This window comes from Eucyclogobius newberryi, unplaced genomic scaffold (assembly GCF_026437365.1).
Source record: "Eucyclogobius newberryi isolate DKJ021-1_F unplaced genomic scaffold, fEucNew1.0.hap1 SCAF_26, whole genome shotgun sequence".
Taxonomy (NCBI): domain Eukaryota; kingdom Metazoa; phylum Chordata; class Actinopteri; order Gobiiformes; family Gobiidae; genus Eucyclogobius; species Eucyclogobius newberryi.
Window position 1 is genome coordinate 432,922 of NW_027315901.1, and position 20,313 is coordinate 453,234.

Sequence of the window (20,313 nt, forward strand, 5' to 3'; positions counted from 1 at the left end):
CTCCAGACCTGGTCCTGAACCCTCTCTCTCTCTCACAGCGGCTCCAGACCTGGTCCTGAACCCTCTCTCTCTCTCACAGCGGCTCCAGACCTGCTCCTGAACCCTCTCTCTCTCTCACAGCGGCTCCAGACCTGGTCCTGAACCCTCTCTCTCTCTCACAGCGGCTCCAGACCTGGTCCTGAACCCTCTCTCTCTCACACAGCGGCTCCAGACCTGGTCCTGAACCCTCTCTCTCTCTCACAGCGGCTCCAGACCTGGTCCTGAACCCTCTCTCTCTCTCACAGCGGCTCCAGACCTGCTCCTGAACCCTCTCTCTCTCTCACAGCGGCTCCAGACCTGGTCTTGAACCCTCTCTCTCTCACACAGCGGCTCCAGACCTGGTCCTGAACCCTCTCTCTCTCTCACAGCGGCTCCAGACCTGGTCCTGAACCCTCTCTCTCTCTCACAGCGGCTCCAGACCTGGTCCTGAACCCTCTCTCTCTCACACAGCGGCTCCAGACCTGGTCTTGAACCCTCTCTCTCTCTCACAGCGGCTCCAGACCTGGTCCTGAACCCTCTCTCTCTCTCACAGCAGCTCCAGACCTGGTCTTGAACCCTCTCTCTCTCTCACAGCGGCTCCAGACCTGGTCCTGAACCCTCTCTCTCTCTCACAGCGGCTCCAGACCTGGTCCTGAACCCTCTCTCTCTCACACAGCGGCTCCAGACCTGGTCCTGAACCCTCTCTCTCTCTCACAGCGGCTCCAGACCTGGTCCTGAACCCTCTCTCTCTCACACAGCGGCTCCAGACCTGGTCCTGAACCCTCTCTCTCTCTCACAGCGGCTCCAGACCTGGTCCTGAACCCTCTCTCTCTCACACAGCGGCTCCAGACCTGGTCCTGAACCCTCTCTCTCTCTCACACAGCGGCTCCAGACCTGGTCCTGAACCCTCTCTCTCTCTCACAGCGGCTCCAGACCTGGTCCTGAACCCTCTCTCTCTCTCACAGCGGCTCCAGACCTGGTCCTGAACCCTCTCTCTCTCACACAGCGGCTCCAGACCTGCTCCTGAACCCTCTCTCTCTCTCACAGCGGCTCCAGACCTGGTCCTGAACCCTCTCTCTCTCACACAGCGGCTCCAGACCTGGTCTTGAACCCTCTCTCTCTCACACAGCGGCTCCAGACCTGGTCTTGAACCCTCTCTCTCTCTCACAGCGGCTCCAGACCTGGTCCTGAACCCTCTCTCTCTCTCACAGCGGCTCCAGACCTGCTCCTTAACCCTCTCTCTCTCTCACAGCGGCTCCAGACCTGGTCCTGAACCCTCTCTCTCTCTCACAGCGGCTCCAGACCTGCTCCTGAACCCTCTCTCTCTCTCACAGCGGCTCCAGACCTGGTCCTGAACCCTCTCTCTCTCTCACAGCGGCTCCAGACCTGGTCCTGAACCCTCTCTCTCTCTCACAGCGGCTCCAGACCTGGTCCTGAACGCCCCGGCGGTGGAGCAGACCACGTACCTGGAGGACCGTCCACTCTACGCTCTGACTTGTGCTCAGGAGGAGAACTGTCTGTCCAGTTCGGTTGCCGCCGCTGACCCTTCGTCCTATCGCAGACTCATGAGGTTTTCCTCTCAGATCCACAATAAGGGCGTGTCTGACTTCAGACCCACAGCCGGGCCTCAGTCCTGGGCGTGGCACGAGTGTCACAGGTGAGACATCATGAACTCTAATGTAACTTTAGACACAAATTTACACCTTTATTTGGTTCAAATGTGTTTAAAATCTTAAATGGTCCAGACCAGGCTCAGGTCTAACCTTTATGTCACATGTGCGTCTGGTAACCACGGAAACACACCTGTTCAAAGTGCCTATGATCTTCTAGTTTTGATTTTATTTGGTGTGTTTGTTTGGACACCCTTAGGGTCTGGACGCCTGCAGGGTCTGGACACCCTTAGGGTCTGGACGCCTGCAGGGTCTGGACACCCTTAGGGTCTGGACGCCTGCAGGGTCCGGATACCTGCAGGGTCTGGACACCCTTAGGGTCTGGGCGCCTGCAGGGTCTGGACACCCTTAGGGTCTGGACGCCTGTAGGGTCCGGATACCTGCAGGGTCTGGACACCCTTAGGGTCTGGACGCCTGCAGGGTCTGGATACCTGCAGGGTCTGGACACCCTTAGGGTCTGGGTGCCTGCAGGGTCTGGAAACCCTTAGGGTCTGGACGCCTGCAGGGTCCGGATACCTGCAGGGTCTGGACACCCTTACGGTCTGGACGCCTGCAGGGTCTGTACTTATTCCCTGGTGACGTCTTGATAAAACTCTTGGAGATTCTTTAGTCCGAGTCTTGAGGAGCCAGAGTGTGATGTGTAAACAGGGTCAGGGTTCAGAGGTCGTGACCTCGCTGGTATTTCCTGTCTTACTTTTATAAATAATCTTAAATGAACTGCTGCTGCTGCGGTTTGACTGTAAAAACTAAAGATAGACTTAAACACACTCTGTCTGTCTGCACCACCACAGCACAAGTATAGTCCTGTGGTCCTGGGACGGTCCCAAGATAGACCTGCTATTGTCCTGGTTCAGACCTGGTTTAGACCTGGTTTAGACCTGGTTCAGACCTGGTTCAGACCTGGTTTAGACCTGGTTTAGACCTGGTTTAGACCTGGTTCAGACCTGGTTCAGACCTGGTTCAGACCTGGTTTAGACCTGGTTTAGACCTGGTTCAGAACTGGTTCTGACCTGGTTTAGACCTGGTTCAGACCTGGTTCAGACCTGGTTCAGACCTGGTTCAGACCTGGTTTAGACCTGGTTTAGACCTGGTTCAGACCTGGTTCAGACCTGGTTCAGACCTGGTTCAGACCTGGTTTAGACCTGGTTTAGACCTGGTTTAGACCTGGTTCAGACCTGGTTTAGACCTGGTTCAGACCTGGTTCAGACCTGGTTCAGACCTGGTTCAGACCTGGTTCAGACCTGGTTCATACCTGGTTTAGACCTGGTTCAGACCTGGTTCAGACCTGGTTTAGACCTGGTTCAGACCTGGTTCAGACCTGGTTTAGACCTGGTTCAGACCTGGTTCAGACCTGGTTCAGACCTGGTTCAGACCTGGTTCAGACCTGGTTCAGACCTGGTTCAGACCTGGTTCAGACCTGGTTCAGACCTGGTTCTCGTCCACAGACACTACCACAGTATGGAGGTGTTCACACACTACGACCTTCTGAGTGTGAACGGGACCAAAGTGGCTGAAGGACACAAGGCCAGCTTCTGTCTGGAGGACACTCACTGTGAGGAAGGTACAAGTACAACACATATTAGTACTATTACTCCTATACAACAAATACTATTCTACAAATACTATCGTCACAGTTTACAAAGTCCTTCCCAACAAATCAAAACACAAAGAAAGAAGAGTTTCAAATATAGAAGTGAGGAGGACATTTGAAGTGTCCAGAGGGTTCAGGAGTCTTCCAGAGACGTTTGGCCTCAGCGGGACGTTTCACATGGGAAGGACACCAGCAGTCACGTGTAAATACAATCAGACCTAAAACAGAACCTTGTGGTGCACCACAGGTAATAGTGGCTGAGGAGGTCAAAGGTCAGAATAACAGGGACATAAAGCAGTTGTTTCAGAGCGGGTCAAATGCAGCGCTCGAGTGCTGTCTGCAGCTGGACACGCCTTTAAAACACACAAGAGGATATAAGACCATCTTTACACACAATGAGACACACACAAGAGGACATAAGACCATCTTTACACACAATGAGACACACACAAGAGGACATAAGACCATCTTTACACACAATGAGACACACACAAGAGGACATAAGACCATCTTTACACACAATGAGACACACACAAGACGACATAAGACCATCTTTACACACAATGAGACACACACAAGAGGACATAAGACCATCTTTACACACAATGAGACACACACAAGAGGACATAAGACCATCTTTACACACAATGAGACACACACAAGAGGACATAAGACCATCGTTACACACAATGAGACACACACAAGACGACATAAGACCATCTTTACACACAATGAGACACACACAAGACGACATAAGACCATCTTTACACACAATGAGACACACACAAGACGACATAAGAGCATCTTTACACACAATGAGACACACACAAGACAACATAAGACCATCTTTACACACAATGAGACACACACAAGAGGACATAAGACCATCTTTACACACAATGAGACACACACAAGAGGACATAAGACCATCTTTACACACAATGAGACACACACAAGACGACATAAGAGCATCTTTACACACAATGAGACACACACAAGAGGACATAAGACCATCTTTACACACAATGAGACACACAAGACGACATAAGACCATCTTTACACACAATGAGACACACACAAAACGACATAAGACCATCTTTACACACAATGAGACACACACAAGACGACATAAGACCATCTTTACACACAATGAGACACACACAAGACGACATAAGACCATCTTTACACACAATGAGACACACACAAGAGGACATAAGACCATCTTTACACACAATGAGACACACACAAGACGACATAAGACCATCTTTACACACAATGAGACACACACAAGAGGACATAAGACCATCTTTACACACAATGACACACACACAAGACGACATAAGACCATCTTTACACACAATGAGACACACACAAGACGACATAAGACCATCTTTACACACAATGAGACACACACAAGACGACATAAGACCATCGTTACACACAATGAGACACACACAAGACGACATAAGACCATCGTTACACACAATGAGACACACACAAGACGACATAAGACCATCGTTACACACAATGAGACACACACAAGAGGACATAAGACCATCTTTACACACAATGAGACACACACAAGACGACATAAGACCATCTTTACACACAATGAGACACACACAAGACGACATAAGACCATCTTTACACACAATGAGACACACACAAGACGACATAAGACCATCTTTACACACAATGAGACACACACAAGATGACATAAGACCATCGTTACACACAATGAGACACACACAAGACGACATAAGACCATCTTTACACACAATGAGACACACACAAGACGACATAAGACCATCGTTACACACAATGAGACACACACAAGAGGACATAAGACCATCGTTACACACAATGAGACACACACAAGACGACATAAGACCATCTTTACACACAATGAGACACACACAAGACGACATAAGACCATCTTTACACACAATGAGACACACAAGAGGACATAAGACCATCGTTACACACAATGAGACACACACAAGACGACATAAGACCATCTTTACACACAATGAGACACACACAAGACGACATAAGACCATCTTTACACACAATGAGACACACACAAGACGACATAAGACCATCTTTACACACAATGAGACACACACAAGACGACATAAGACCATCTTTACACACAATGAGACACACACAAGACGACATAAGACCATCGTTACACACAATAAGACACACACAAACACAACTAAACAAAGATGGAAGAATAAGTCTGGACTTATTTATATAAAGTGATAAACACATTTAAAATAGAAGATTTTACGATGCTCCAACATCAAGAAGTAAACTTAATGGTCATGTGACAGACTGACTCAGGACAGAGGGGTCAGACAGGGCTGTGCTTGGTCTCTCCTCCTGTTCGAGAAATACAATTTATGGGACGGAACATAAAACTGCTGTAGATGATGTTCTATCATATTTAACCAAACCAGTTTGGACTGTTGGAGAAGATGTGGCAGCAGGAGGCAGACTGTTGGAGAGGATGTGGCAGCAGGAGACAGACTGTTGGAGAGGATGTGGCAGCAGGAGACAGACTGTTGGAGAGGATGTGGCAGCAGGAGACAGACTGTTGGAGAGGATGTGGCAGCAGGAGGCAGACTGTTGGAGAAGATGTGGCAGCAGGAGGCAGACTGTTGGAGAGGATGTGGCAGCAGGAGACAGACTGTTGGAGAGGATGTGGCAGAGGGAGGCAGACTGTTGGAGAGGATGTGGCAGCAGGAGACAGACTGTTGGAGAAGATGTGGCAGCAGGAGACAGACTGTTGGAGAGGATGTGGCAGCAGGAGGCAGACTGTTGGAGAGGATGTGGCAGCAGGAGGCAGACTGTTGGAGAGGATGTGGCAGCAGGAGACAGACTGTTGGAGAGGATGTGGCAGAGGGAGGCAGACTGTTGGAGAGGATGTGGCAGCAGGAGACAGACTGTTGGAGAGGATGTGGCAGCGGGAGGCAGACTGTTGGAGAGGATGTGGCAGCAGGAGACAGACTGTTGGAGAGGATGTGGCAGAGGGAGGCAGACTGTTGGAGAGGATGTGACAGCAGGAGGCAGACTGTTGGAGAGGATGTGGCAGCAGGAGGCAGACTGTTGGAGAGGATGTGGCAGCAGGAGGCAGACTGTTGGAGAAGATGTGGCAGCAGGAGGCAGACTGTTGGAGAGGATGTGGCAGCAGGAGACAGACTGTTGGAGAGGATGTGGCAGCAGTAGGCAGACTGTTGGAGAGGATGTGGCAGCAGGAGACAGACTGTTGGAGAGGATGTGGCAGCAGGAGACAGACTGTTGGAGAGGATGTGGCAGCAGGAGACAGACTGTTGGAGACGATGTGGCAGCAGGAGACAGACTGTTGGAGAGGATGTGGCAGCAGGAGACCGACTGTTGGAGAAGATGTTCTACATTTACACCAGTGGTGCATTTACTTGATGAAATTCTCTCTCTGGCGCCCCCTCTGACCTTTAGAAAGAACAGAATCTCTTCAGTATTTAGGTGTGATACTTCATAAAGAACTATGAACAATCTTAGAGATAAACTCTCTCTTTTCACCAGGATAAAGATCTTGACAAAGTGACTTTGATCCAGACTTAAGTCTAAGTCAAAGTTGAAACTCTAAAAATGAATGTTTTGTCCAGATTTCTCTCTCTGTTCCAGACTCTGATGATGGAATAAAACTATCTCTAGATTTATAAGACGAGAAACCTGGATCTGATTTCAAACTCTACAATTATAAAAAGTAAAAGGAGGCGGAGTTTATGACTTTATTTCAGGTGAAATCAGAGCTTTGCTGGTGTGAACCAGAATATTGTGCTCAATGGTCTTATACTGAGAGTCATGTGGTGCCTGAGGTTCCTGTACAGGTCTTATACTGAGAGTCATGTGGTGCCTGAGGTTCCTGTACAGGTCTTATACTGAGAGTCATGTGGTGCCGGAGGTTCCTGTACAGGTCTTATACTGAGAGTCATGTGGTGCCGGAGGTTCCTGTACAGGTCTTAAACTGAGAGTCATGTGGTGCCTGAGGTTCCTGTACAGGTCTTATACTGAGAGTCATGTGGTGCCTGAGGTTCCTGTACAGGTCTTATACTGAGAGTCATGTGGTGCCTGAGGTTCCTGTACAGGTCTTATACTGAGAGTCATGTGGTGCCTGAGGTTCCTGTACAGGTCTTATACTGAGAGTCATGTGGTGCCGGAGGTTCCTGTACAGGTCTTATACTGAGAGTCATGTGGTGCCTGAGGTTCCTGTACAGGTCTTATACTGAGAGTCATGTGGTGCCTGAGGTTCCTGTACAGTTCTTATACTGAGAGTCATTTGGTGCCTGAGGTTCCTGTACAGGTCTCATACTGAGAGTCATGTGGTGCCTGAGGTTCCTGTACAGGTCTCATACTGAGAGTCATGTGGTGCCTGAGGTTCCTGTACAGGTCTTATACTGAGAGTCATGTGGTGCCTGAGGTTCCTGTACAGGTCTCATACTGAGAGTCATGTGGTGCCTGAGGTTCCTGTACAGGTCTTATACTGAGAGTCATGTGGTGCCTGAGGTTCCTGTACAGGTCTTATACTGAGAGTCATGTGGTGCCTGAGGTTCCTGTACAGGTCTTATACTGAGAGTCATGTGGTGCCTGAGGTTCCTGTACAGGTCTTATACTGAGAGTCATGTGGTGCCTGAGGTTCCTGTACAGGTCTTATACTGAGAGTCATGTGGTGCCTGAGGTTCCTGTACAGGTCTTAAACTGAGAGTCATGTGGTGCCTGAGGTTCCTGTACAGGTCTTATACTGAGAGTCATGTGGTGCCGGAGGTTCCTGTACAGGTCTTATACTGAGAGTCATGTGGTGCCTGAGGTTCCTGTACAGGTTTTATACTGAGAGTCATGTGGTGCCTGAGGTTCCTGTACAGGTCTTATACTGAGAGTCATGTGGTGCCTGAGGTTCCTGTACAGGTCTTATACTGAGAGTCATGTGGTGCCTGAGGTTCCTGTACAGGTCTTATACTGAGAGTCATGTGGTGCCTGAGGTTCCTGTACAGGTCTTATACTGAGAGTCATGTGGTGCCTGAGGTTCCTGTACAGGTCTCATACTGAGAGTCATGTGGTGCCTGAGGTTCCTGTACAGGTCTTATACTGAGAGTCATGTGGTGCCTGAGGTTCCTGTACAGGTCTTATACTGAGTGTCATGTGGTGCCTGAGGTTCCTGTACAGGTCTTATACTGAGAGTCATGTGGTGCCTGAGGTTCCTGTACAGGTCTTATACTGAGAGTCATGTGGTGCCTGAGGTTCCTGTACAGGTCTTATACTGAGAGTCATGTGGTGCCGGGGGTTCCTGTACAGGTCTTATACTGAGAGTCATGTGGTGCCTGAGGTTCCTGTACAGGTCTTATACTGAGAGTCATGTGGTGCCTGAGGTTCCTGTACAGGTCTTATACTGAGAGTCATGTGGTGCCTGAGGTTCCTGTACAGGTCTTATACTGAGAGTCATGTGGTGCCGGAGGTTCCTGTACAGGTCTTATACTGAGAGTCATGTGGTGCCTGAGGTTCCTGTACAGGTCTTATACTGAGAGTCATGTGGTGCCGGAGGTTCCTGTACAGGTCTTATACTGAGAGTCATGTGGTGCCTGAGGTTCCTGTACAGGTCTTATACTGAGAGTCATGTGGTGCCTGAGGTTCCTGTACAGGTCTTATACTGAGAGTCATGTGGTGCCTGAGGTTCCTGTACAGGTCTTATACTGAGAGTCATGTGGTGCCTGAGGTTCCTGTACAGGTCTTATACTGAGAGTCATGTGGTGCCTGAGGTTCCTGTACAGGTCTTATACTGAGAGTCATGTGGTGCCTGAGGTTCCTGTACAGGTCTTATACTGAGAGTCATGTGGTGCCTGAGGTTCCTGTACAGGTCTTACTGCAGATGACAGACGCTTGAGTCATGAGGAGGAAGTGTTTTCTTAATATAAACAGTCCAGAGACATGAGGGACAGAAAAACCCTTCTCTGTTCTGTTTCCCTTTTGTCCCTTTTGTCCTGCTTTTTGGTTCCCTTCACTCTGTTAAAAGCCCAAGCGGGGAATCCACAGACTGAGAGGGCGTTCCAGGCGTGATTTTCCTCTTGTCCTCTGAGCTGGTGGGCACCTCCTCTTGTCCTCTGAGCTGGTGGGCACCTCCTCTTGTCCTCTGAGCTGGTGGGCACCTCCTCTTGTCCTCTGAGCTGGTGGGCACCTCCTCTTTTCCTCTGAGCGGGTGGGAACCTCCTCTTGTCCTCTGAGTTGGTGGGCACCTCCTCTTGTCCTCTGAGCTGGTGGGCACCTCCTCTTTTCCTCTGAGCGGGTGGGAACCTCCTCTTGTCCTCTGAGCTGGTGGGCACCTCCTCTTGTCCTCTGAGCTGGTGGGCACCTCCTCTTTTCCTCTGAGCGGGTGGGAACCTCCTCTTGTCCTCTGAGTTGGTGGGCACCTCCTCTTGTCCTCTGAGCTGGTGGGCACCTCCTCTTTTCCTCTGAGCGGTTGGGAACCTCCTCTTGTCCTCTGAGCTGGTGGGCACCTCCTCTTGTCCTCTGAGCTGGTGGGCACCTCCTCTTTTCCTCTGAGCGGGTGGGAACCTCCTCTTGTCCTCTGAGCTGGTGGGCACCTCCTCTTGTCCTCTGAGCTGGTGGGCACCTCCTCTTGTCCTCTGAGCTGGTGGGCACCTCCTCTTGTCCTCTGAGCTGGTGGGCACCTCCTCTTTTCCTCTGAGCGGGTGGGAACCTCCTCTTGACCTCTGAGCTGGTGGGCACCTCCTCTTGTCCTCTGAGCGGGTGGACACCTCCTCTTGTCCTCTGAGCTGGTGGGCACCTCCTCTTGTCCTCTGAGCTGGTGGGCACCTCCTCTTTTCCTCTGAGCGGGTGGGAACCTCCTCTTGTCCTCTGAGTTGGTGGGCACCTCCTCTTTTCCTCTGAGCGGGTGGGAACCTCCTCTTGTCCTCTGAGCTGGTGGGCACCTCCTCTTGTCCTCTGAGCTGGTGGACACCTCGAGCTGGTGGGCACCTCCTCTTGTCCTCTGAGCTGGTGGGCACCTCCTCTTGTCCTCTGAGCTGGTGGGCACCTCCTCTTTTCCTCTGAGCGGGTGGGAACCTCCTCTTGTCCTCTGAGTTGGTGGGCACCTCCTCTTGTCCTCTGAGCTGGTGGGCACCTCCTCTTTTCCTCTGAGCGGGTGGGAACCTCCTCTTGTCCTCTGAGCTGGTGGGCACCTCCTCTTGTCCTCTGAGCTGGTGGGCACCTCCTCTTTTCCTCTGAGCGGGTGGGAACCTCCTCTTGTCCTCTGAGTTGGTGGGCACCTCCTCTTGTCCTCTGAGCTGGTGGGCACCTCCTCTTTTCCTCTGAGCGGTTGGGAACCTCCTCTTGTCCTCTGAGCTGGTGGGCACCTCCTCTTGTCCTCTGAGCTGGTGGGCACCTCCTCTTTTCCTCTGAGCGGGTGGGAACCTCCTCTTGTCCTCTGAGCTGGTGGGCACCTCCTCTTGTCCTCTGAGCTGGTGGGCACCTCCTCTTGTCCTCTGAGCTGGTGGGCACCTCCTCTTGTCCTCTGAGCTGGTGGGCACCTCCTCTTTTCCTCTGAGCGGGTGGGAACCTCCTCTTGACCTCTGAGCTGGTGGGCACCTCCTCTTGTCCTCTGAGCGGGTGGACACCTCCTCTTGTCCTCTGAGCTGGTGGGCACCTCCTCTTGTCCTCTGAGCTGGTGGGCACCTCCTCTTTTCCTCTGAGCGGGTGGGAACCTCCTCTTGTCCTCTGAGTTGGTGGGCACCTCCTCTTTTCCTCTGAGCGGGTGGGAACCTCCTCTTGTCCTCTGAGCTGGTGGGCACCTCCTCTTGTCCTCTGAGCTGGTGGACACCTCGAGCTGGTGGGCACCTCCTCTTGTCCTCTGAGCTGGTGGGCACCTCCTCTTGTCCTCTGAGCTGGTGGGCACCTCCTCTTTTCCTCTGAGCGGGTGGGCACCTCCTCTTTTCCTCTGAGCGGGTGGGAACCTCCTCTTGTCCTCTGAGCTGGTGGGCACCTCCTCTTGTCCTCTGATTTGGTGGACACCTCCTCTTGTCCTCTGAGCTGGTGGGCACCTCCTCTTGTCCTCTGAGCTGGTGGGCACCTCCTCTTGTCCTCTGAGCGGGTGGACACCTCCTCTTGTCCTCTGAGCTGGTGGGCACCTCCTCTTGTCCTCTGAGCTGGTGGGCACCTCCTCTTTTCCTCTGAGCGGGTGGGCACCTCCTCTTGTGCTCTGAGCTGGTGGGCACCTCCTCTTGTCCTCTGAGCTGGTGGGCACCTCCTCTTTTCCTCTGAGCGGGTGAGAACCTCCTCTTGTCCTCTGAGCTGGTGGGCACCTCCTCTTGTCCTCTGAGCTGGTGGGCACCTCCTCTTGTCCTCTGAGCTGGTGGGCACCTCCTCTTGTCCTCTGAGCTGGTGGGCACCTCCTCTTGTCCTCTGAGCTGGTGGGCACCTCCTCTTGTCCTCTGAGCTGGTGGGCACCTCCTCTTGTCCTCTGAGCGGGTGGACACCTCCTCTTGTCCTCTGAGCTGGTGGGCACCTCCTCTTGTCCTCTGAGCTGGTGGGCACCTCGAGCTGGTGGGCAACTCCTCTTGTCCTCTGAGCTGGTGGGCACCTCCTCTTGTCCTCTGAGCTGGTGGGCACCTCCTCTTGTCCTCTGAGCTGGTGGGCACCTCCTCTTGTCCTCTGAACTGGTGGGCACCTCGAGCTGGTGGGCACCTCCTCTTGTCCTCTGATCGGGTGGACACCTCCTCTTGTCCTCTGAGCTGGTGGACACCTCCTCTTGTCCTCTGAGCGGGTGGACACCTCCTCTTGTCCTCTGAGCGGGTGGACACCTCCTCTTGTCCTCTGAGCGGGTGGGCACCTCGAGCTGGTGGGCACCTCCTCTTGTCCTCTGAGCGGGTGGACACCTCCTCTTGTCCTCTGAGCTGGTGGGCACCTCCTCTTTTCCTCTGAGCGGGTGGGAACCTCCTCTTGTCCTCTGAGCTGGTGGGCACCTCCTCTTTTCCTCTGAGCTGGTGGGCACCTCCTCTTGTCCTCTGAGCTGGTGGGTACCTCCTCTTGTCCTCTGAGCTGGTGGTTACCTCCTCTTGTCCTCTGAGCGGGTGGACACCTCCTCTTGTCCTCTGAGCTGGTGGGCACCTCCTCTTTTCCTCTGAGCGGGTGGGAACCTCCTCTTGTCCTCTGAGCTGGTGGACACCTCCTCTTTTCCTCTGAGCTGGTGGGCACCTCCTCTTGTCCTCTGAGCTGGTGGGTACCTCCTCTTGTCCTCTGAGCTGGTGGTTACCTCCTCTTGTCCTCTGAGCTGGTGGGCACCTCCTCTTGTCCTCTGAGCTGGTGGGCACCTCCTCTTGTCCTCTGAGCTGGTGGGCACCTCCTCTTGTCCTCTGAGCTGGTGGGCACCTCCTCTTGTCCTCTGAGCTGGTGGGCACCTCCTCTTGTCCTCTGAGCTGGTGGGCACCTCCTCTTGTCCTCTGAGCTGGTGGACACCTCCTTTTGTCCTCTGAGCTGGTGGGCACCTCCTCTTGTCCTCTGAGCTGGTGGACACCTCCTCTTTTCCTCTGAGCTGGTGGACACCTCCTCTTTTCCTCTGAGCTGGTGGACACCTCCTCTTGTCCTCTGAGCTGGTGGGCACCTCCTCTTGTCCTCTGAGCTGGTGGGCACCTCCTCTTGTCCTCTGAGCTGGTGGGCACCTCCTCTTGTCCTCTGAGCTGGTGGGCACCTCCTCTTGTCCTCTGAGCTGGTGGGCACCTCCTCTTGTCCTCTGAGCGGGTGGACACCTCCTCTTGTCCTCTGAGCTGGTGGGCACCTCCTCTTGTCCTCTGAGCTGGTGGGCACCTCGAGCTGGTGGGTAACTCCTCTTGTCCTCTGAGCTGGTGGGCACCTCCTCTTGTCCTCTGAGCTGGTGGGCACCTCCTCTTGTCCTCTGAGCTGGTGGGCACCTCCTCTTGTCCTCTGAACTGGTGGGCACCTCGAGCTGGTGGGCACCTCCTCTTGTCCTCTGAGCGGGTGGACACCTCCTCTTGTCCTCTGAGCTGGTGGACACCTCCTCTTGTCCTCTGAGCGGGTGGACACCTCCTCTTGTCCTCTGAGCGGGTGGACACCTCCTCTTGTCCTCTGAGCGGGTGGGCACCTCGAGCTGGTGGGCACCTCCTCTTGTCCTCTGAGCGGGTGGACACCTCCTCTTGTCCTCTGAGCTGGTGGGCACCTCCTCTTTTCCTCTGAGCGGGTGGGAACCTCCTCTTGTCCTCTGAGCTGGTGGGCACCTCCTCTTTTCCTCTGAGCTGGTGGGCACCTCCTCTTGTCCTCTGAGCTGGTGGGTACCTCCTCTTGTCCTCTGAGCTGGTGGTTACCTCCTCTTGTCCTCTGAGCGGGTGGACACTTCCTCTTGTCCTCTGAGCTGGTGGGCACCTCCTCTTTTCCTCTGAGCGGGTGGGAACCTCCTCTTGTCCTCTGAGCTGGTGGGCACCTCCTCTTTTCCTCTGAGCTGGTGGGCACCTCCTCTTGTCCTCTGAGCTGGTGGGTACCTCCTCTTGTCCTCTGAGCTGGTGGTTACCTCCTCTTGTCCTCTGAGCTGGTGGGCACCTCCTCTTGTCCTCTGAGCTGGTGGGCACCTCCTCTTGTCCTCTGAGCTGGTGGGCACCTCCTCTTGTCCTCTGAGCTGGTGGGCACCTCCTCTTGTCCTCTGAGCTGGTGGGCACCTCCTCTTGTCCTCTGAGCTGGTGGAAACCTCCTCTTGTCCTCTGAGCGGGTGGGCACCTCTTCTTGTCCTCTGAGCTGGTGGGCACCTCCTCTTGTCCTCTGAGCTGGTGGACACCTCCTTTTGTCCTCTGAGCTGGTGGGCACCTCCTCTTGTCCTCTGAGCTGGTGGACACCTCCTCTTTTCCTCTGAGCTGGTGGACACCTCCTCTTTTCCTCTGAGCTGGTGGACACCTCCTCTTGTCCTCTGAGCTGGTGGGCACCTCCTCTTGTCCTCTGAGCTGGTGGGCACCTCCTCTTGTCCTCTGAGCGGGTGGACACCTCCTCTTGTCCTCTGAGCTGGTGGGCACCTCCTCTTGTCCTCTGAGCTGGTGGGCACCTCGAGCTGGTGGGCAACTCCTCTTGTCCTCTGAGCTGGTGGGCACCTCCTCTTGTCCTCTGAGCTGGTGGGCACCTCCTCTTGTCCTCTGAGCTGGTGGGCACCTCCTCTTGTCCTCTGAACTGGTGGGCACCTCGAGCTGGTGGGCACCTCCTCTTGTCCTCTGAGCGGGTGGACACCTCCTCTTGTCCTCTGAGCTGGTGGACACCTCCTCTTGTCCTCTGAGCGGGTGGACACCTCCTCTTGTCCTCTGAGCGGGTGGACACCTCCTCTTGTCCTCTGAGCGGGTGGGCACCTCGAGCTGGTGGGCACCTCCTCTTGTCCTCTGAGCGGGTGGACACCTCCTCTTGTCCTCTGAGCTGGTGGGCACCTCCTCTTTTCCTCTGAGCGGGTGGGAACCTCCTCTTGTCCTCTGAGCTGGTGGGCACCTCCTCTTTTCCTCTGAGCTGGTGGGCACCTCCTCTTGTCCTCTGAGCTGGTGGGCACCTCCTCTTGTCCTCTGAGCTGGTGGTTACCTCCTCTTGTCCTCTGAGCTGGTGGGCACCTCCTCTTGTCCTCTGAGCTGGTGGGCACCTCCTCTTGTCCTCTGAGCTGGTGGGCACCTCCTTTTGTCCTCTGAGCTGGTGGGCACCTCCTCTTGTCCTCTGAGCTGGTGGACACCTCCTCTTGTCCTCTGAGCTGGTGGACACCTCCTTTTGTCCTCTGAGCTGGTGGGCACCTCCTCTTGTCCTCTGAGCTGGTGGACACCTCCTCTTTTCCTCTGAGCTGGTGGACACCTCCTCTTTTCCTCTGAGCTGGTGGACACCTCCTCTTTTCCTCTGAGCTGGTGGACACCTCCTCTTTTCCTCTGAGCTGGTGGACACCTCCTCTTGTCCTCTGAGCTGGTGGGCACCTCCTCTTGTCCTCTGAGCTGGTGGGCACCTCCTCTTGTCCTCTGAGCGGGTGGACACCTCCTCTTGTCCTCTGAGCTGGTGGGCACCTCCTCTTGTCCTCTGAGCTGGTGGGCACCTCGAGCTGGTGGGCAACTCCTCTTGTCCTCTGAGCTGGTGGGCACCTCCTCTTGTCCTCTGAGCTGGTGGGCACCTCCTCTTGTCCTCTGAACTGGTGGGCACCTCGAGCTGGTGGGCACCTCCTCTTGTCCTCTGAGCGGGTGGACACCTCCTCTTGTCCTCTGAGCTGGTGGACACCTCCTCTTGTCCTCTGAGCGGGTGGACACCTCCTCTTGTCCTCTGAGCGGGTGGGCACCTCGAGCTGGTGGGCACCTCCTCTTGTCCTCTGAGCGGGTGGACACCTCCTCTTGTCCTCTGAGCTGGTGGGCACCTCCTCTTTTCCTCTGAGCGGGTGGGAACCTCCTCTTGTCCTCTGAGCTGGTGGGCACCTCCTCTTTTCCTCTGAGCTGGTGGGCACCTCCTCTTGTCCTCTGAGCTGGTGGGCACCTCCTCTTGTCCTCTGAGCTGGTGGTTACCTCCTCTTGTCCTCTGAGCTGGTGGGCACCTCCTCTTGTCCTCTGAGCTGGTGGGCACCTCCTTTTGTCCTCTGAGCTGGTGGGCACCTCCTCTTGTCCTCTGAGCTGGTGGACACCTCCTCTTGTCCTCTGAGCTGGTGGACACCTCCTTTTGTCCTCTGAGCTGGTGGGCACCTCCTCTTGTCCTCTGAGCTGGTGGACACCTCCTCTTTTCCTCTGAGCTGGTGGACACCTCCTCTTTTCCTCTGAGCTGGTGGACACCTCCTCTTTTCCTCTGAGCTGGTGGACACCTCCTCTTTTCCTCTGAGCTGGTGGACACCTCCTCTTTTCCTCTGAGCTGGTGGACACCTCCTCTTGTCCTCTGAGCGGGTGGACACCTCCTCTTGTCCTCTGAGCGGGTGGGCACCTCGAGCTGGTGGGCACCTCCTCTTGTCCTCTGAGCGGGTGGACACCTCCTCTTGTCCTCTGAGCTGGTGGGCACCTCCTCTTTTCCTCTGAGCGGGTGGGAACCTCCTCTTGTCCTCTGAGCTGGTGGGCACCTCCTCTTTTCCTCTGAGCTGGTGGGCACCTCCTCTTGTCCTCTGAGCTGGTGGGTACCTCCTCTTGTCCTCTGAGCTGGTGGTTACCTCCTCTTGTCCTCTGAGCGGGTGGACACCTCCTCTTGTCCTCTGAGCTGGTGGGCACCTCCTCTTTTCCTCTGAGCGGGTGGGAACCTCCTCTTGTCCTCTGAGCTGGTGGACACCTCCTCTTTTCCTCTGAGCTGGTGGGCACCTCCTCTTGTCCTCTGAGCTGGTGGGTACCTCCTCTTGTCCTCTGAGCTGGTGGTTACCTCCTCTTGTCCTCTGAGCTGGTGGGTACCTCCTCTTGTCCTCTGAGCTGGTGGGCACCTCCTCTTGTCCTCTGAGCTGGTGGGCACCTCCTCTTGTCCTCTGAGCTGGTGGGCACCTCCTCTTGTCCTCTGAGCTGGTGGGCACCTCCTCTTGTCCTCTGAGCTGGTGGGCACCTCCTCTTGTCCTCTGAGCTGGTGGACACCTCCTTTTGTCCTCTGAGCTGGTGGGCACCTCCTCTTGTCCTCTGAGCTGGTGGACAGCTCCTCTTTTCCTCTGAGCTGGTGGACACCTCCTCTTTTCCTCTGAGCTGGTGGACACCTCCTCTTGTCCTCTGAGCTGGTGGGCACCTCCTCTTGTCCTCTGAGCTGGTGGGCACCTCCTCTTGTCCTCTGAGCTGGTGGGCACCTCCTCTTGTCCTCTGAGCTGGTGGGCACCTCCTCTTGTCCTCTGAGCTGGTGGGCACCTCCTCTTGTCCTCTGAGCGGGTGGACACCTCCTCTTGTCCTCTGAGCTGGTGGGCACCTCCTCTTGTCCTCTGAGCTGGTGGGCACCTCGAGCTGGTGGGTAACTCCTCTTGTCCTCTGAGCTGGTGGGCACCTCCTCTTGTCCTCTGAGCTGGTGGGCACCTCCTCTTGTCCTCTGAGCTGGTGGGCACCTCCTCTTGTCCTCTGAACTGGTGGGCACCTCGAGCTGGTGGGCACCTCCTCTTGTCCTCTGAGCGGGTGGACACCTCCTCTTGTCCTCTGAGCTGGTGGACACCTCCTCTTGTCCTCTGAGCGGGTGGACACCTCCTCTTGTCCTCTGAGCGGGTGGACACCTCCTCTTGTCCTCTGAGCGGGTGGGCACCTCGAGCTGGTGGGCACCTCCTCTTGTCCTCTGAGCGGGTGGACACCTCCTCTTGTCCTCTGAGCTGGTGGGCACCTCCTCTTTTCCTCTGAGCGGGTGGGAACCTCCTCTTGTCCTCTGAGCTGGTGGGCACCTCCTCTTTTCCTCTGAGCTGGTGGGCACCTCCTCTTGTCCTCTGAGCTGGTGGGTACCTCCTCTTGTCCTCTGAGCTGGTGGTTACCTCCTCTTGTCCTCTGAGCGGGTGGACACTTCCTCTTGTCCTCTGAGCTGGTGGGCACCTCCTCTTTTCCTCTGAGCGGGTGGGAACCTCCTCTTGTCCTCTGAGCTGGTGGGCACCTCCTCTTTTCCTCTGAGCTGGTGGGCACCTCCTCTTGTCCTCTGAGCTGGTGGGTACCTCCTCTTGTCCTCTGAGCTGGTGGTTACCTCCTCTTGTCCTCTGAGCTGGTGGGCACCTCCTCTTGTCCTCTGAGCTGGTGGGCACCTCCTCTTGTCCTCTGAGCTGGTGGGCACCTCCTCTTGTCCTCTGAGCTGGTGGGCACCTCCTCTTGTCCTCTGAGCTGGTGGGCACCTCCTCTTGTCCTCTGAGCTGGTGGAAACCTCCTCTTGTCCTCTGAGCGGGTGGGCACCTCTTCTTGTCCTCTGAGCTGGTGGGCACCTCCTCTTGTCCTCTGAGCTGGTGGACACCTCCTTTTGTCCTCTGAGCTGGTGGGCACCTCCTCTTGTCCTCTGAGCTGGTGGACACCTCCTCTTTTCCTCTGAGCTGGTGGACACCTCCTCTTTTCCTCTGAGCTGGTGGACACCTCCTCTTGTCCTCTGAGCTGGTGGGCACCTCCTCTTGTCCTCTGAGCTGGTGGGCACCTCCTCTTGTCCTCTGAGCGGGTGGACACCTCCTCTTGTCCTCTGAGCTGGTGGGCACCTCCTCTTGTCCTCTGAGCTGGTGGGCACCTCGAGCTGGTGGGCAACTCCTCTTGTCCTCTGAGCTGGTGGGCACCTCCTCTTGTCCTCTGAGCTGGTGGGCACCTCCTCTTGTCCTCTGAGCTGGTGGGCACCTCCTCTTGTCCTCTGAACTGGTGGGCACCTCGAGCTGGTGGGCACCTCCTCTTGTCCTCTGAGCGGGTGGACACCTCCTCTTGTCCTCTGAGCTGGTGGACACCTCCTCTTGTCCTCTGAGCGGGTGGACACCTCCTCTTGTCCTCTGAGCGGGTGGACACCTCCTCTTGTCCTCTGAGCGGGTGGGCACCTCGAGCTGGTGGGCACCTCCTCTTGTCCTCTGAGCGGGTGGACACCTCCTCTTGTCCTCTGAGCTGGTGGGCACCTCCTCTTTTCCTCTGAGCGGGTGGGAACCTCCTCTTGTCCTCTGAGCTGGTGGGCACCTCCTCTTTTCCTCTGAGCTGGTGGGCACCTCCTCTTGTCCTCTGAGCTGGTGGGCACCTCCTCTTGTCCTCTGAGCTGGTGGTTACCTCCTCTTGTCCTCTGAGCTGGTGGGCACCTCCTCTTGTCCTCTGAGCTGGTGGGCACCTCCTCTTGTCCTCTGAGCTGGTGGGCACCTCCTTTTGTCCTCTGAGCTGGTGGGCACCTCCTCTTGTCCTCTGAGCTGGTGGACACCTCCTCTTGTCCTCTGAGCTGGTGGACACCTCCTTTTGTCCTCTGAGCTGGTGGGCACCTCCTCTTGTCCTCTGAGCTGGTGGACACCTCCTCTTTTCCTCTGAGCTGGTGGACACCTCCTCTTTTCCTCTGAGCTGGTGGACACCTCCTCTTTTCCTCTGAGCTGGTGGACACCTCCTCTTTTCCTCTGAGCTGGTGGACACCTCCTCTTGTCCTCTGAGCTGGTGGGCACCTCCTCTTGTCCTCTGAGCTGGTGGGCACCTCCTCTTGTCCTCTGAGCGGGTGGACACCTCCTCTTGTCCTCTGAGCTGGTGGGCACCTCCTCTTGTCCTCTGAGCTGGTGGGCACCTCGAGCTGGTGGGCAACTCCTCTTGTCCTCTGAGCTGGTGGGCACCTCCTCTTGTCCTCTGAGCTGGTGGGCACCTCCTCTTGTCCTCTGAGCTGGTGGGCACCTCCTCTTGTCCTCTGAACTGGTGGGCACCTCGAGCTGGTGGGCACCTCCTCTTGTCCTCTGAGCGGGTGGACACCTCCTCTTGTCCTCTGAGCTGGTGGACACCTCCTCTTGTCCTCTGAGCGGGTGGACACCTCCTCTTGTCCTCTGAGCGGGTGGACACCTCCTCTTGTCCTCTGAGCGGGTGGGCACCTCGAGCTGGTGGGCACCTCCTCTTGTCCTCTGAGCGGGTGGACACCTCCTCTTGTCCTCTGAGCTGGTGGGCACCTCCTCTTTTCCTCTGAGCGGGTGGGAACCTCCTCTTGTCCTCTGAGCTGGTGGGCACCTCCTCTTTTCCTCTGAGCTGGTGGGCACCTCCTCTTGTCCTCTGAGCTGGTGGGCACCTCCTCTTGTCCTCTGAGCTGGTGGTTACCTCCTCTTGTCCTCTGAGCTGGTGGGCACCTCCTCTTGTCCTCTGAGCTGGTGGTTACCTCCTCTTGTCCTCTGAGCTGGTGGGCACCTCCTCTTGTCCTCTGAGCTGGTGGGCACCTCCTCTTGTCCTCTGAGCTGGTGGGCACCTCCTCTTGTCCTCTGAGCTGGTGGGCACCTCCTCTTGTCCTCTGAGCTGGTGGGCACCTCGAGCTGGTGGGCAACTCCTCTTGTCCTCTGAGCTGGTGGGCACCTCCTCTTTTCCTCTGAGCGGGTGGGAACCTCCTCTTGTCCTCTGAGCTGGTGGGCACCTCCTCTTTTCCTCTGAGCTGGTGGGCACCTCCTCTTGTCCT

General features: G+C 55.5%; 1 protein-coding gene across 2 annotated transcripts in view; it reads left to right on the top strand.

The window, feature by feature from the left end:
* LOC140372578 (lysyl oxidase homolog 2A-like) overlaps window positions 1-20,313 on the top strand; it is a 162,320-nt gene that overhangs the window by 117,087 nt on the left and 24,920 nt on the right. For both annotated transcript variants that reach the window (XM_072459714.1, XM_072459715.1), the window contains 2 exons: window positions 1,435-1,675; window positions 3,134-3,249. In XM_072459714.1, coding sequence (XP_072315815.1) covers window positions 1,435-1,675; window positions 3,134-3,249 — 357 coding nt within the window. The remainder of the gene's footprint in view (window positions 1-1,434; window positions 1,676-3,133; window positions 3,250-20,313) is intronic.